At 36.3% G+C, this 13287-nt stretch overlaps 2 protein-coding genes across 5 annotated transcripts in view; one reads left to right on the top strand and one right to left on the bottom strand.

The window, feature by feature from the left end:
* Positions 1-13287, bottom strand: part of LOC134223230 (7-methylguanosine phosphate-specific 5'-nucleotidase) — a 35086-nt gene that overhangs the window by 18860 nt on the left and 2939 nt on the right. The window lies entirely within an intron of this gene.
* Positions 6292-11862, top strand: LOC134223232 (uncharacterized). 3 transcript variants are annotated; one of them, XR_009982486.1, is made up of 3 exons: positions 6292-6583; positions 6932-7125; positions 11338-11862. XR_009982486.1 is itself a non-coding variant. In XM_062702381.1 (2 exons), the coding sequence occupies exons 1-2, from the start codon at positions 7934-7936 to the stop codon at positions 11391-11393; spliced, it is 534 nt and encodes a 177-aa protein (XP_062558365.1). In that variant the 5' UTR covers positions 7900-7933; the 3' UTR covers positions 11394-11862. The 3 variants fall into 3 exon arrangements, 1 of the variants encoding a protein (XP_062558365.1); XR_009982487.1 differs by having other exon boundaries at positions 6292-6645; XM_062702381.1 differs by lacking the exons at positions 6292-6583; positions 6932-7125 and adding an exon at positions 7900-8411.

The following is a 13287-nucleotide window of genomic DNA, read 5'->3' as shown; positions in this document are numbered from 1 at the left end:
ATTGTACATAAAATCATTTGTCTTGATGAGTTGGATGTGCAAGGGCCATTATGGTAATTGTTATAAGCTATAGTTTCAAATACTTGATTGAGGGAACAAATAGGGACCCACGTATTCGCCCGGAATAAGACAAATCAATCGATGATTCCTTCTTTTAAAAAAGCGCATTTTCCCGGAATAAGACAAATGAGTCAATTTTTTGTGTGCTACGCATGCGTCATTTTCTTTTCACGGCATTTCCACCGAATAAGGCAACCAAGTATTCTTTTTTCCTTTTTTGAAGCACGCGAAAAATGAGTAAATGATTCCTTTTTGAAAAGCACGAATTTTCTCGAAATAAGGTTAACGAATAGATGATGCCTTCTTTCAAAATACGCATTTTCTCGGAAAAAAGCAAATGAGTGGCACATTCTTTTGACTCACGTATTTTTATGAAATACACCTTCTTTCAAATCACACGTTTGCCCGGAGTATTGCAAATAAGTGAATGATGCCTTCTTTTGAAGCATAACTATATCCACACTAATAAAAATCCACATTTTTATTGGCAGAAATTTAAATAAATTTTCAAATACTGTCGTTATATGCATAACTGTCCCATGTACATAGGGATCCCAGCAAACATGGGACAAATATGCGTATGATGGCAGTATAGGAGAGTCCATATAAAGTTACTTCAAGCTAAAAATGCATTCTGAAGAGAACTTGAGCCAAGAGTGTGTCTCGGTATTGTAGTTTTGAACTTTGAACACTGTTCAGTGTACACTAGGTTCCCGCAAATCGAAACGATCATGGTAACAAGGTTTCCTAGATTTAGAAAAATACAAAAATGTATAGCATGCCGTCGCTTGAATTTGTTTTCCTAGTTGCTTAGTTTGGTTGCCTGTTGGATACGAGTTGCTGCGTTGTGTGTTTCATTTCAGATTACAGGGTGACCAGTGAGTCGGGAAATAGGGAAATGCGGGAAATATGCGGGAATTGAAAGTCCATGCGGGAAATGCGGGAAAAAGTCGGGAATTTCTTGAAATTATACAAACAATCGGGAAAAAAGTCATCAGTAACTGTTGTTCTTTTCATTAAATCATGGATAACTATTCTAGTGTAAAACATGATTAAAAACACTATTTTAAATGTATTTGTTTTTCCTCGTAACGTTTCAAATTATTTGAGGTATTAAGCCGGATTCAATTGTATAATGATAATGGTAAGCCAGAATTCTTTAATGTAGAGTCTAGAGCTCTTCTCGCTACTGATGATGGAAAGCAACATGCCATCTACGCTTCAGCAGGTTTCTAAGACCAAGAATATCTTCAGTCCATGAAAAAGCTAAATAGCATTTCGTTGCAGCTTGTGGATTCCTGAAGAAGACGCTAGATCGATATTCTCTTGAAAGCGACTCAAGTTTTGTCTGGAGACTTGTCGACAGTAGTCCAGTATATCCAATTATGTTCTATTTGACCCATCTTAAGGATCTCTGAACATTCGTTGGTCATATCTCAATTTTGTCACATGGTAACGCTGTACAGGAGAAGTGCTTTAGATTGATGGGCAGTGTTTGATCGTAAACCAGCTTAAGGATGAAGGAAGGACTGGTATAAAGAATAGATGATGTCATAATAATATCAGGATGTGTAGCAGTAGTAGAAATAATCATATCAATAATACATTACTGGCAAAGGTAGATTGCAAAATAGCAAAATAGATTGAGGAAAAAATTAGAGATAAGTAACAAGCAATGAAAAACATGAAGGTTATTTTTATTATTATTTTTATTAAAGTGATTTGCAGCAGTTTAAGAGATGAATATCTATAATAAAGATAAAAAATGATTTGCAGCCCTAGGCTTGCTGATCTCTGAAGTTTGAAGTTGTTGGAGAATATGGATGCCAAAATATTGGCAGATACAAAAAAAAAATTATTCTCTCAACGGACGTAACAGCTAACATTTATTCTACCCAGTTCCTCGTTTACATACATAGGCAAAAAACTGGAATGAATAAACTGGCTGTTACACCTTTTCCAAATGTTGGTCTAGAACTATCGATTTTTAAAATAGTTGGAGGATTTAAAAAATGACCTCAAATTAGCCAAAGAATCGACTGAGACAATGAAACTAAATAAATTTAAGACAGGAAATGTCAATTAAAATCACTTATAGAATAAAGACTTTTTTTAGTTAGAATAGAATAGAAATTTTTATTTTAAATCTTCAAAATTATATCGGGAATTTTTCAAAAAATATCGGGAAAAAGTCGGGAAATATGCGGGAATTTTAAAATGAAAGTTAAGTGGTCACTAGAGTGATTCAAATTTTGACTTTTTTGCTCCCCTGTGCTTAAACGATTGTTTTTGCTATTTTAATAGTCCTCCCAAATTTTTAGTTGATTCGGATGTAATTTGATTGTGCACGTGCCATTTGAAGGTTATATGAAAATTACTATGAGAATTGCCACTTATGTAAAGGATCGTTTCGTGAAGCAGCTCAGAATTTATTTGAACATATTTAACGCATCGCCATCATAGAATAGATCCTAAGCTGAAAGAGAGTTGTTGTTGCGAAGCAATCTGACTTTTGTGAGCAAAACTATAACGAAAACAGAAATGCTCATTATTGATATTGATGTTATTCTTTTACGTGTTAAATTGAATTTCCCACAATTCAGTATTTCCCTAATAACTTTTGTTGCCAGCATCAAATCGTTTAGCAACAACGACGATATTTTCCCTTGTTAAATTTCCTATGTTGCTAACGTATTCATACATTTTAAGATCTTAATGGGTAATGTTGAGGAACGGGTTTTCACAAAAGTTACTGTTTTCATAGTAATTTTCATACAAGCTTCAAACAGCTTGTGCTCAGTCAAATTACATCCAAATTAGCTAAAAATTTAAGACGATTATTAAAATAGCAAATGTCATCGTTTAAGCATAGGGGAGCAAAAAAGTCAAAATTTGAATCACTCTAGTGGTCACCCTAGATTATATATTTGTTTCTTGGAAGTTCGCTTATGACAATTAGAAGCGACCATTCATGTCATTCGAAAACGGCGTGAATATAATAAGGTCCATTTTTCCAATGACTGATTTGGGCTTTTAGAAACAAAAGCTTTTTTCTTCATTGCAGCAATCTTTTCAAAGGTATGGAAAAAATTCTGGGATATGGTGCATTCTGGGGAATGGTTTTCGGGGGAATGGTACATTCTGGGGAGTGGTTTTCTGGGGAACGGATTTCTGGGGAATGGTTTTCTGGGGCATGGTTTTCTGGGGAATGTTATAGAATCATGTTTTTGACCCTTCGTTGGGAACTAATTTGGATGAAGTGAGATCTATTACTAGAAAATTTAAAAATATGAAAGCCCCGGGTGATGATGGTATTTTCTACATACTTTGTTTTCAATTGGCATACTTTCCAGATAAATGGAAAAACGCCAAAGTTGTTCCAATTTTGAAGCCGGACAAAAATCCAGCTGAGGCTTCTAGTTATCGCCCAATCAGTTTGCTTTCTTCAATAAGCAAACTGTTTGAAAAGATTATTTTAAATAGAATGATGGTTCATATTAATAACAATTCTATATTTGCTGATGAGCAATTTGGTTTTCGCCATGGGCATTCAACCACTCATCAGTTATTAAGAGTTACGAATTTAATTCGGCTCAACAAATCTGAAGGATATTCGACTGGAGTTGCTTTTCTTGATATAGAGAAAGCATTTGACAGTGTTTGGCATGAAGGTTTGATTGTAAAATTGATGAATTTTAATTTTCCTCTGTACATCATTAAACTGATCCAAAATTATTTATCAGATCGCTCACTTCAGGTAAACTATCAGAATTCCAAATCTGATAGATTACCTGTAAGGGCTGGTGTACCCCAAGGCAGCATACTGGGGCCCATATTGTATAACATTTTTACTTCTGACTTACCTGATTTACCACCAGGGTGTCAAAAATCTTTGTTTGCAGATGACACGGGCCTCTCAGCCAAAGGGCGAAGCCTTCGTGTCATTTGTAGTAGATTGCAAAAAAAGTTTGGATATTTTCTCCACTTACTTGCAAAAATGGAAAATTTCCCCGAATGCTTCCAAAACTCAGCTTATAATTTTCCCACATAGGCCGAGAGCTTCTTATTTGAAACCTTCTAGCAGACATATTGTCACTATGAATGGGGTTCCAATTAATTGGTCTAGCGAAGCCAAACATTTAGGACTTCTGCTGGACCAAAAATTAACTTTTAAAAATCACATTGAAGGCAACGATTAGCTCGTTGTACCCCGATTAGCTCGTATTATAGTATGAATAGTATGAATGTGACCTGCCCTAATTCCGCGCATTGCCTAATACCGTGGATTTTATCCAAATTGATGAATATAGAGGTACTGTCTGTCATACGCATCACATTATTTGGTGAAATGCACAAATATATATCAGAAAATGTTAGCAAATTATTATTGTGGGTATTTGTGACGTAAATTAGGCGCTAAAAAATAAATGGGAAAATGTATGGCTCGACCAGTCAAAATTTTCATCCGCTTAGCAAAACGCTTAAAATTATGGTTATATTTCTAAGTCTTGTAACCTATTTTTTTAATGATATTTACTTCCAATATCTCATTGAGCCCATTTTTACAGCTATAAAATATGAGCTGGATACTGGAATGGTATTTGATATTCTTATTTTTGCATTTTTATTGATCAAAACCATTGTCGCGGTATTAGGCCATCTTCTTCGCCAGTAGTGCCTAATACCGTGACTAGGCTATACCGTGAAGTTGATACTCAGAAAAATAAAACAAAACCCTCACATTGGATACATAGACCACTAGACAGTATCATATACTGCCGTTCTACGCATAGTTGTCCCATGTATATAGGAAATCCCAGCAAACATGGGACAGATATGCGTATGACGGCAGTATAGGTATTGAAACATTCATGTTAGATATCTACGGCATTTTATACGTAGGATTACTAGGGGAGCATCATTCAAATGAATTACACATTGCGATATGCATCATCCAGTACATACTTCCCCAAAGAGAAACTTCTGTTGGAAGACTTGAAGATGATATACAGGGGTTAGACAAAAAGGTTGAGATAGGTAAAAATAAGTCGAAATTCAAATCAGCATAACTTTGCGTATAATAATCCGATTTTGATGAAACCAGGACCATCAGAAGCGGACACTCTTCTAGTATACTGTCCCCCTGCAAGTCCCCCTGAGATTGGTCCTTGGCCACCGGAAATGTTCCGGGTTTTCCGAGGGTGTATTCAAGATGCATTTTTTTCCACTGCTTGTCATTTTATGTGACGTTAACTTTCATCATGTTTTATGCTTTCTTCAAAAACTAGAACTAATATGCTGGCCAATGGTGGATGTAGATCGAGAATCCATCTAAACTACGCAGATATATGGCCATTTCCGTAAAAACGGTACCGGGAACATGATGAAATGATATCAGATCGGAATAATGCAAATATGAGTATCTGTCATCATGGCTTTGCGAGACGATGATTACAGAAACATTTCCAGAATAATAGTGTCCACTGCCACCCTTACAGGTTCCATGGGCCTTCTAGGAGGGGCCGGTTTTGGCACCATCTGGAACCATGCATATATGGGTGTCAAAATTCATGTTTTTCCAAGACGATGAATATATGATCTTTATTAGAGATATATTTTGAGGACTATAAGACTCTTTGGCCAATTTGTAACAGGTTTCGGAAGTTCTGCGAAAGTGACATTTGTTCAGGGTATATGGCCAATCCCGTATCGTTTTCGCGGAAATGGCCATATCTCTGCGTATACTTAACGGATTTTCGATCTGCAGCCAGCCATGGTCAGCATATTAGTTCTAGTTTCTGGGGAAAGCATAAAACATGATGGCAGTAAACATCATATGAAATGACAAGCAGCAGAAAAAATGCATTTTTAACATACCCTCGGAAAATCCGGAACACCCCCGGTGGCCACCAAGGACCAATCAGAGGTTTCGTATAGGGCCAGTATACTAGAAGAGTGTCCGCGTCCGATGGTCCCAGTTTGATCAAAATCGGATCATTCTACGCAAAGTTATGCTGATTTGAATTTTGACAAATTTTTGCCTATCTCAACCTTTTTGTCTAACCCCTGTACATCTAATGAACATACTGATAGATACCGGTGCATTTCATGCTCCATCAAATGTCAACGTCAATTGACGTATCGATTCCGATCGTCTCGATCGGCTTAAACGAACGAAAAGCATAAAAAATAAATTAGACATGTAGTCTATTCTGAACCATCAACCGAGACAGTTCTCCAATTAACTCCACTCATCACCTCGCATATCACAACCGTTTTCGCGCTATCGTTTTCTCCACTTCGTCTGCTCTACACTTGGTCATCGAACAAAAGGGCGTCTATAAAAGTGGCGACGAGGACGACTCCAGCGTGTACAGTAAGAAGGAAGTGTTAATTAATCAGCGACGGATCTACTTGATAAATTCGCGCCCCGTTTACTGTATAACACCGCACGTCAAGCATCAAGACACGACGCCGGCGTGATAATCAACGGAAATTTGTCACCAGAGTTCCTCATGAGCACGTAAGATCGAGCGCAAAAAAAAAAAAAAAAGTTTTTTTTATCAACTGCCTGAATAGAAAATCGTAAGTACAGTGGAGAACAATAATACGAAAGTACTGAAAATTTCAGAGAAAAGTGTAACATCGTGATAGCGTGGTAGCGTCGTTTTCATTTTATTTGATCAGCGTCATTTTGTTTCACACTCGAAAAGGCCTTTTCGCTTTCTTTTTTGTTCGAGCAACAATAGGGTGATCCGTAAAACTATAAAGAAGTGTATTATTCATTGTGTAACAAATGCATTTTTTGTCTTTATCGTTTGTCATTTAACATGGTTGCATAATGTTTTTTTTTTCTTTTATTTAAACAAAGGAATTTCATCTTTACCCAGTGAATCCAATAGGTCGGATCGTTTCCAGTCGACTTCCTGGCGATTCATTTGAAACGTGTTTCCAGTGCGATTGAATACGGGGAGCGTTTGCTCGATTGCTGGAAAAATCCAAAAGTCCATTTTATTTCAAGCGAGAGATTATCCGAAGCAGAGTGCAGCAAATTGGAATTGCAGGGTAAGTGATTATTTAGCAAAATAAGAAAATATCTGAGTGACATTACGAAACAAAGAAGATATGATTTATGTGATCCTAATGTGATATTTTTCTTTTATTCTGTTTTGACATTTATATTTCTTAACGATTTTTCGATTTTTAATTATCACTTTTAAACGAATTTTAAAAAATTTGGAAATTGTGGCACAAATTTAATTTTTTATAGTGTTACTTAACATTGAATATCAAATTACGCTTTTTGACGTCGTTTGTTTTTTTTTACCACTTTTTGTCCGTTATGAGCTCTGCAGTGGCATTTTCTCTAGAATCCTACCGCAGGGGAACCTCCTTTAATGACTGGTTCACCCGGTTGAAGTATTTCTTCCGGGTCAATAAGATCAAGGAGGAAGATAAAATGGCCTATTTTATAACAATGAGCGGCCCGGTAATTTTTACGGAAATAAAACTTTTGTTTCCGTCGGGTAATTTCGAAGAAGCGGCTCTAGATGACATTATTGCAAAACTCAAAAATCGCTTGGACAAAATTGACCCGGATTTGGTACAAAGGTACAAGTTTAGTACCAGGGTACAGGGTCCTGAGGAAAGTACCGAGGATTTTATTTTAAATTTAAAGCTTCAGGCAGAATATTGCGGTTTTGAAAATTTTAAAGAGGTAGTTATTTTGGACCGGCTTATTGCCGGTATTAGCGACAAAAATGAGAGACAAAGACTGTTGAGTGAAGACAAATTATCTTTAACTAATGCGGAAAAAATTGTTGCCACCTGGGAGGTTGCTCGAGCAAACGCGGGAACAACTAATCAACCAGCTATGGAGATTCCAAGCATGGTGGCAGCTATGAACAATGGACCACATGAGCCCTTAGGTGTAGCAGCTAGAAGATTGTCTCAAGTGTACTCATTTAGGGGGAGATATCCTAGTTTGGGCAACAACGTAGGAGAAGTGAGCAACAGAGGACCAGTGAAAAATCGCTTAGGAGTAAGACCGTCTGAAAGGCTACAACAAACATATAGAGGTGGACATGGATCGCGGAATTTTCGTCATCAGGAGAGACAGTCTGACGGCCAACGACAGTGGCCTAGACCCGATTATTCGCAAATGATCTGTAATTTCTGCGGAATTAAGGGCCACATCCGGAAGAAGTGTTTCAAGTTGAAAAACTTGAATCGGGATGCAGTAAATTTAGTTGAGTCATACAGGCCTGGACCGTCTGCCGACAGACATATCACGGAGATGTTGGAAAGAATGCGAACAAAGGACGATGATGAAGACGAGGATAATGACTCAGGTAATCTAGAATGTATGTGTTGTATCTATCAACAAAATAAGCAATCCTTGCTTAGTGCAAGTGGAAGTTGAAGGCAAAGGTCTGGAAATGGAAGTGGATTGTGGCGCATCTGTGTCAGTTATGAGTAAAAAAAAGTATTTTTCGAAGTTTGACAACCCGTTGAGAAAATACAGCGAACCTCTGATGGTCGTAAACGGTTCAAAATTGAAAATTGAAGGAGAAGCAACGGTTTCAGTCAAATTTAATGGTACAGAAGCCCAGTTACAACTGTTGGTTTTGGATTGCGAAAACGATTTTCATCCACTTTTAGGTCGAACTTGGCTTGATGTGTTTTATCCAAATTGGAGACATTTTTTTACAAATTCCCTAAATATCAATCAATTAAAGGAAGAAGCAGGTAAAATTACTGGAAATGAGTTTAAAAACAAATTTGAAAATGTGTTCACGAAAAATTTTTCATCGCCAATCGAGGGATTTAAAGCCGAACTTGTAATGAAGGATGAGGTTCCTATATTTAAAAAAGCATACGATGTCCCTTACAGATTAAAGGACAGAGTATCTACGTATCTAGATAAACTGGAGAGAGAGAAAGTCATTACTAAAATAGACACCAGTGAGTGGGCTTCACCGATTATTATAGTAATGAAAAAAAATAACGAAATTCGATTGGTTATTGATTGCAAGGTGTCCATAAATAAAGCTATTGTTCCAAACACATATCCTTTGCCCACTTCACAAGATATTTTTGCAAGTTTGGCAGGTTGCAAGGTTTTTTGCGCCCTTGACCTGGAAGGTGCATATACCCAACTGGAGTTAACGGAAAGGTCCAAGAAATTTGTGGTCATCAATACTATGAAAGGTTTATATAGATACAATCGATTACCTCAAGGAGCCACTTCTAGTGCTTCTATTTTTCAAAAAGTTATGGATAAGGTACTGGAAAATATTGAAAATGTGTCATGCTACCTGGACGATGTGCTTATTGCTGGAAAGACCCCTGAAGAGTGCAGGAAGAAACTTTTAATTGTGTTAGAACGTTTAGCAAAGGCTAACATAAAGGTGAATTTCGAGAAGTGCAAATTTTTTGTAACACAGCTAACACATCTTGGGCATGTTATCAGTGAAAGAGGTTTAATGCCTTGTTCAGATAAAATATCGACTATAGAAAATGCAAATGTCTCGAAAAATGAAACAGAGCTGAAATCTTTTCTGGGATTATTAAATTACTACCATAAATTTATACCAAATATGTCCTCAAAGCTTTATCCGTTGTACAACTTACTAAAAATAACGTAAAATTTGTCTGGGACGATAATTGTCAAAAAGCCTTTATTGCGAGTAAAAATATGCTAATCAATACAAATTTTTTAGAATTTTACGACCCCAGGAAGCCTATGGTAGTAGTTTCAGATGCCTCAGGCTATGGTTTGGGAGGCTTAATAGCTCATGTTGTAAATGGGGAAGAGAAACCAATTAGTTTTACCTCTTTCACCCTAAATTCCGCACAAAAAAAGTACCCTATTTTGCATTTGGAGGCATTGGCTTTAGTTTGCACTATCAAGAAGTTCCACAAGTACCTATACGGTCAACATTTTATCGTGTATACTGATCACAAACCTCTAGTAGGAATCTTCGGTAAAGAGGGCAAAAACTCTATTTATGTAACAAGACTGCAACGATATGTTTTAGATTTGACGATTTACGATTTTGATATTTTTTATAGGCCATCACATAAATTAGGCAACGCAGATTTCTGTTCAAGATTTCCTTTACAGCAGGAAGTTCCTGAACATTTGGACACGGATGCAATAAAAAATATCAACTTTAGTAAAGAAATGCCTATTGATTTTGAGTCCATAGCCAAAGCAACTAAAACGGATGCATTTTTGCAGAAAATATTAAATTATTTACGTGATGGCTGGCCCGAAAAGTAGAAAAACCATACATAGATGTTTATTCAAATTATTTTGATTTAGAAATAGTAGATGAATGTCTTCTTTTTAAAAGCAGAGTGGTCATACCAAACGTATTTCAAAAGGAAATTTTAAAACTATTACATGCTAATCATTCGGGAATAATAAAAATGAAGCAACTTGCACGAAGTACGGTGTATTGGTTTGGTATAAATGCAGATATTGAAAAATACGTAAATGAATGTTTTTCTTGCAATAGTATGGCAATAGTTCATAAACCTACGGAATCATCCAAATGGATACCGACTACAAAACCTTTCAGCAGAATACATATTGATTTTTTCTTTTTTAAAAGCCACACTTACCTACTGATTGTTGATAGTTTTTCTAAATGGATCGAAATAGAATGGATGAAACAGGGCACAGAATGTAGAAAGGTTTTAAAAAAGTTGGTGGTTTATTTTTCACGTTACGGTTTGCCAGATGTTTTGGTCTCGGACAATGGTCCTCCTTTCAATTCTTGGACATTTGTAAACTTTCTACAGAGACAAGGAATAAAAGTTATGAAAAGTCCGCCTTATAATCCATCAAGTAATGGGCAAGCTGAGAGGTTGGTCAGAACTGTGAAAGAAGTCCTCAAAAGGTTCCTTTTAGACCCAGATATCTCGGAGTTAGATCTGGAGGACCAGATAAATTTATTTTTGTTTAATTTTAGAAACTATAACCTAACGAAAGATGGACATTACCCATCGGAAAGAATATTTTCATATAAACCAAAGACGGTTTTAGATTTGATTAATCCTAAAAACCATTTCAAAAGAAATATTGACGTACCACAACCAAAGGATGATTATCATGAACATCACTGCGGGAGAATCCCGGACATCTCAAAAGATGCTATTGATAACCTGATGGCTGGGGATGAAGTGTGGTACAAAAATAAAAATCCCCAGCATCCATCCAGATGGATAAAAGCCACGTTTATTAAAAAATTTTCTCAAAATGTGTTTCAGATATGTTTTGGAAGCGTGGAAGCAATGGCCCACAGGACGCAGCTCAGGATATGTAGAAATGCAGAACCATGGCAACGGCCGAACGTTTTGGTCACGACCAGAGACGAAGATGATGTACTACCAGACAACTCGGCGCCTCCAAATGAAGAGCCGCCCATGGGCGTGAAAGAAGTTACTCCAAATGGAGGCAGGAAGCGAAGACATCCAGCTTCCGTATCCGATCAAATGGAACCTCGGCGATCAAAACGTTCCAGGAAAATAAACCGCAGTGATGAATATGACTATAGTTAAAATGTTTATATAAGGCAATGCAAAAATTTCGATTTTGAATTCAATTATTAAGTAACTCGATTTGAAAAAGTTTCGGTCTGAAAATGAATTGTTTTTGTTAGAGGGAAGGATTGATAGATACCGGTGCATTTCATGCTCCATCAAATGTCAACGTCAATTGACGTATCGATTCCGATCGTCTCGATCGGCTTAAACGAACGAAAAGCATAAAAAATAAATTAGACATGTAGTCTATTCTGAACCATCAACCGAGACAGTTCTCCAATTAACTCCACTCATCACCTCGCATATCACAACCGTTTTCGCGCTATCGTTTTCTCCACTTCGTCTGCTCTACACTTGGTCATCGAACAAAAGGGCGTCTATAAAACATACAAATGGTCTTTATTGTGTCATTCAGCACATGCGAATACGATATCATTTATGCGATATTTACCACAGACAATAGACGTAAATATTTTTCCTGTACAGTTTCCATTAGAAATGTAGGTAGAGTATTTTTCATCTGAATACAAATCCTCCCATTGTCTTCAAATCTACTTAGACACTCGATTGGATATCACCTATCTAAAAGCTAAATTAATGTGAAGTAAATTATTTGAAAAATTAATAAACGCTTTTAAACCGTCAATATTGAGAAGTTGCTAACTTCCCAAGGAAATGATTATTTTTCCAGTATCTGTGTAAAACAGTAATTTTTTATGACGTTTTTTAGTGTGACCTAATAATTTAATTGAAATTTGTATATGATTCGATTACTTACATATTTTATTGTAAATGTGGTCTTAAGTTCATCATTTGAGCTTGTTTAATAGGGCACGGTATTAGGCAATTTTCTGCGCGGTATTTGGAATCTTCTTCGAAATGTACGCGGTATTAGGCATATTCATAAGTCAAATGTCGAACACTATTTTCTTCATTTTTTTATGAGTTGAAGTACAAAACATATTTTTTCCTTCAAATGTATTTAATATTGATTAAAGCGACATAGTTTTCAAGGGTGATTGTTACAAATTGATTTTTTTATAGCGAATTTATTGTGGACCCGTCCTTAACCCCACGGTAATAGGGCATGTCACGGTATTAGATAATTAGCAAAAAAAAATTAGAGAAAAAACACATTTACATTGACACTCAATGTTAGTTGGGCAATTGGGTTATGTGAAAAAAATATACGCTGTGCAAAAAATTGCTCAAACATTGAAAATAAAACTTAAAAATCGATTTTCTCAAAATAGAATTTCTCGATAGGGTTACCGGAGGTAAAACTTTTTGGTTCGCCGTGGAAGTAGTCGAGCAAATTTTATCTTGGCAACACGTTAAGGTAATATCGCATCGCTTAAAATCTTTCAAGTTATCCCTTTGCACCACTTGGGGTGTACAGGACCCATATGTAAAAAATATGTTAGTACATATAAGTATGGACAAAAGTTCATCCATACGTTTTATTGTTAGATCTATGTCTTAAATGATCAGAACTGAATTGATCGACGAGTTGAGAAGATGGGTCGTACTAATAAAAACAAGTAACAAGTTTCATTTTAATACATTTTGAGTAGTGAAAGTTACTTGTGGAACATGTTCGAACAAATAAAAGAGACTTTACTACCTTACGTTACACGTGGGGAAAAAATCCCTGATAATTCCAGGTTTTTTAGG

This window comes from Armigeres subalbatus, chromosome 3 (assembly GCF_024139115.2).
Source record: "Armigeres subalbatus isolate Guangzhou_Male chromosome 3, GZ_Asu_2, whole genome shotgun sequence".
Taxonomy (NCBI): Eukaryota; Metazoa; Arthropoda; class Insecta; order Diptera; family Culicidae; genus Armigeres; species Armigeres subalbatus.
This window is presented reverse-complemented; position numbering and strand designations above follow the sequence as displayed.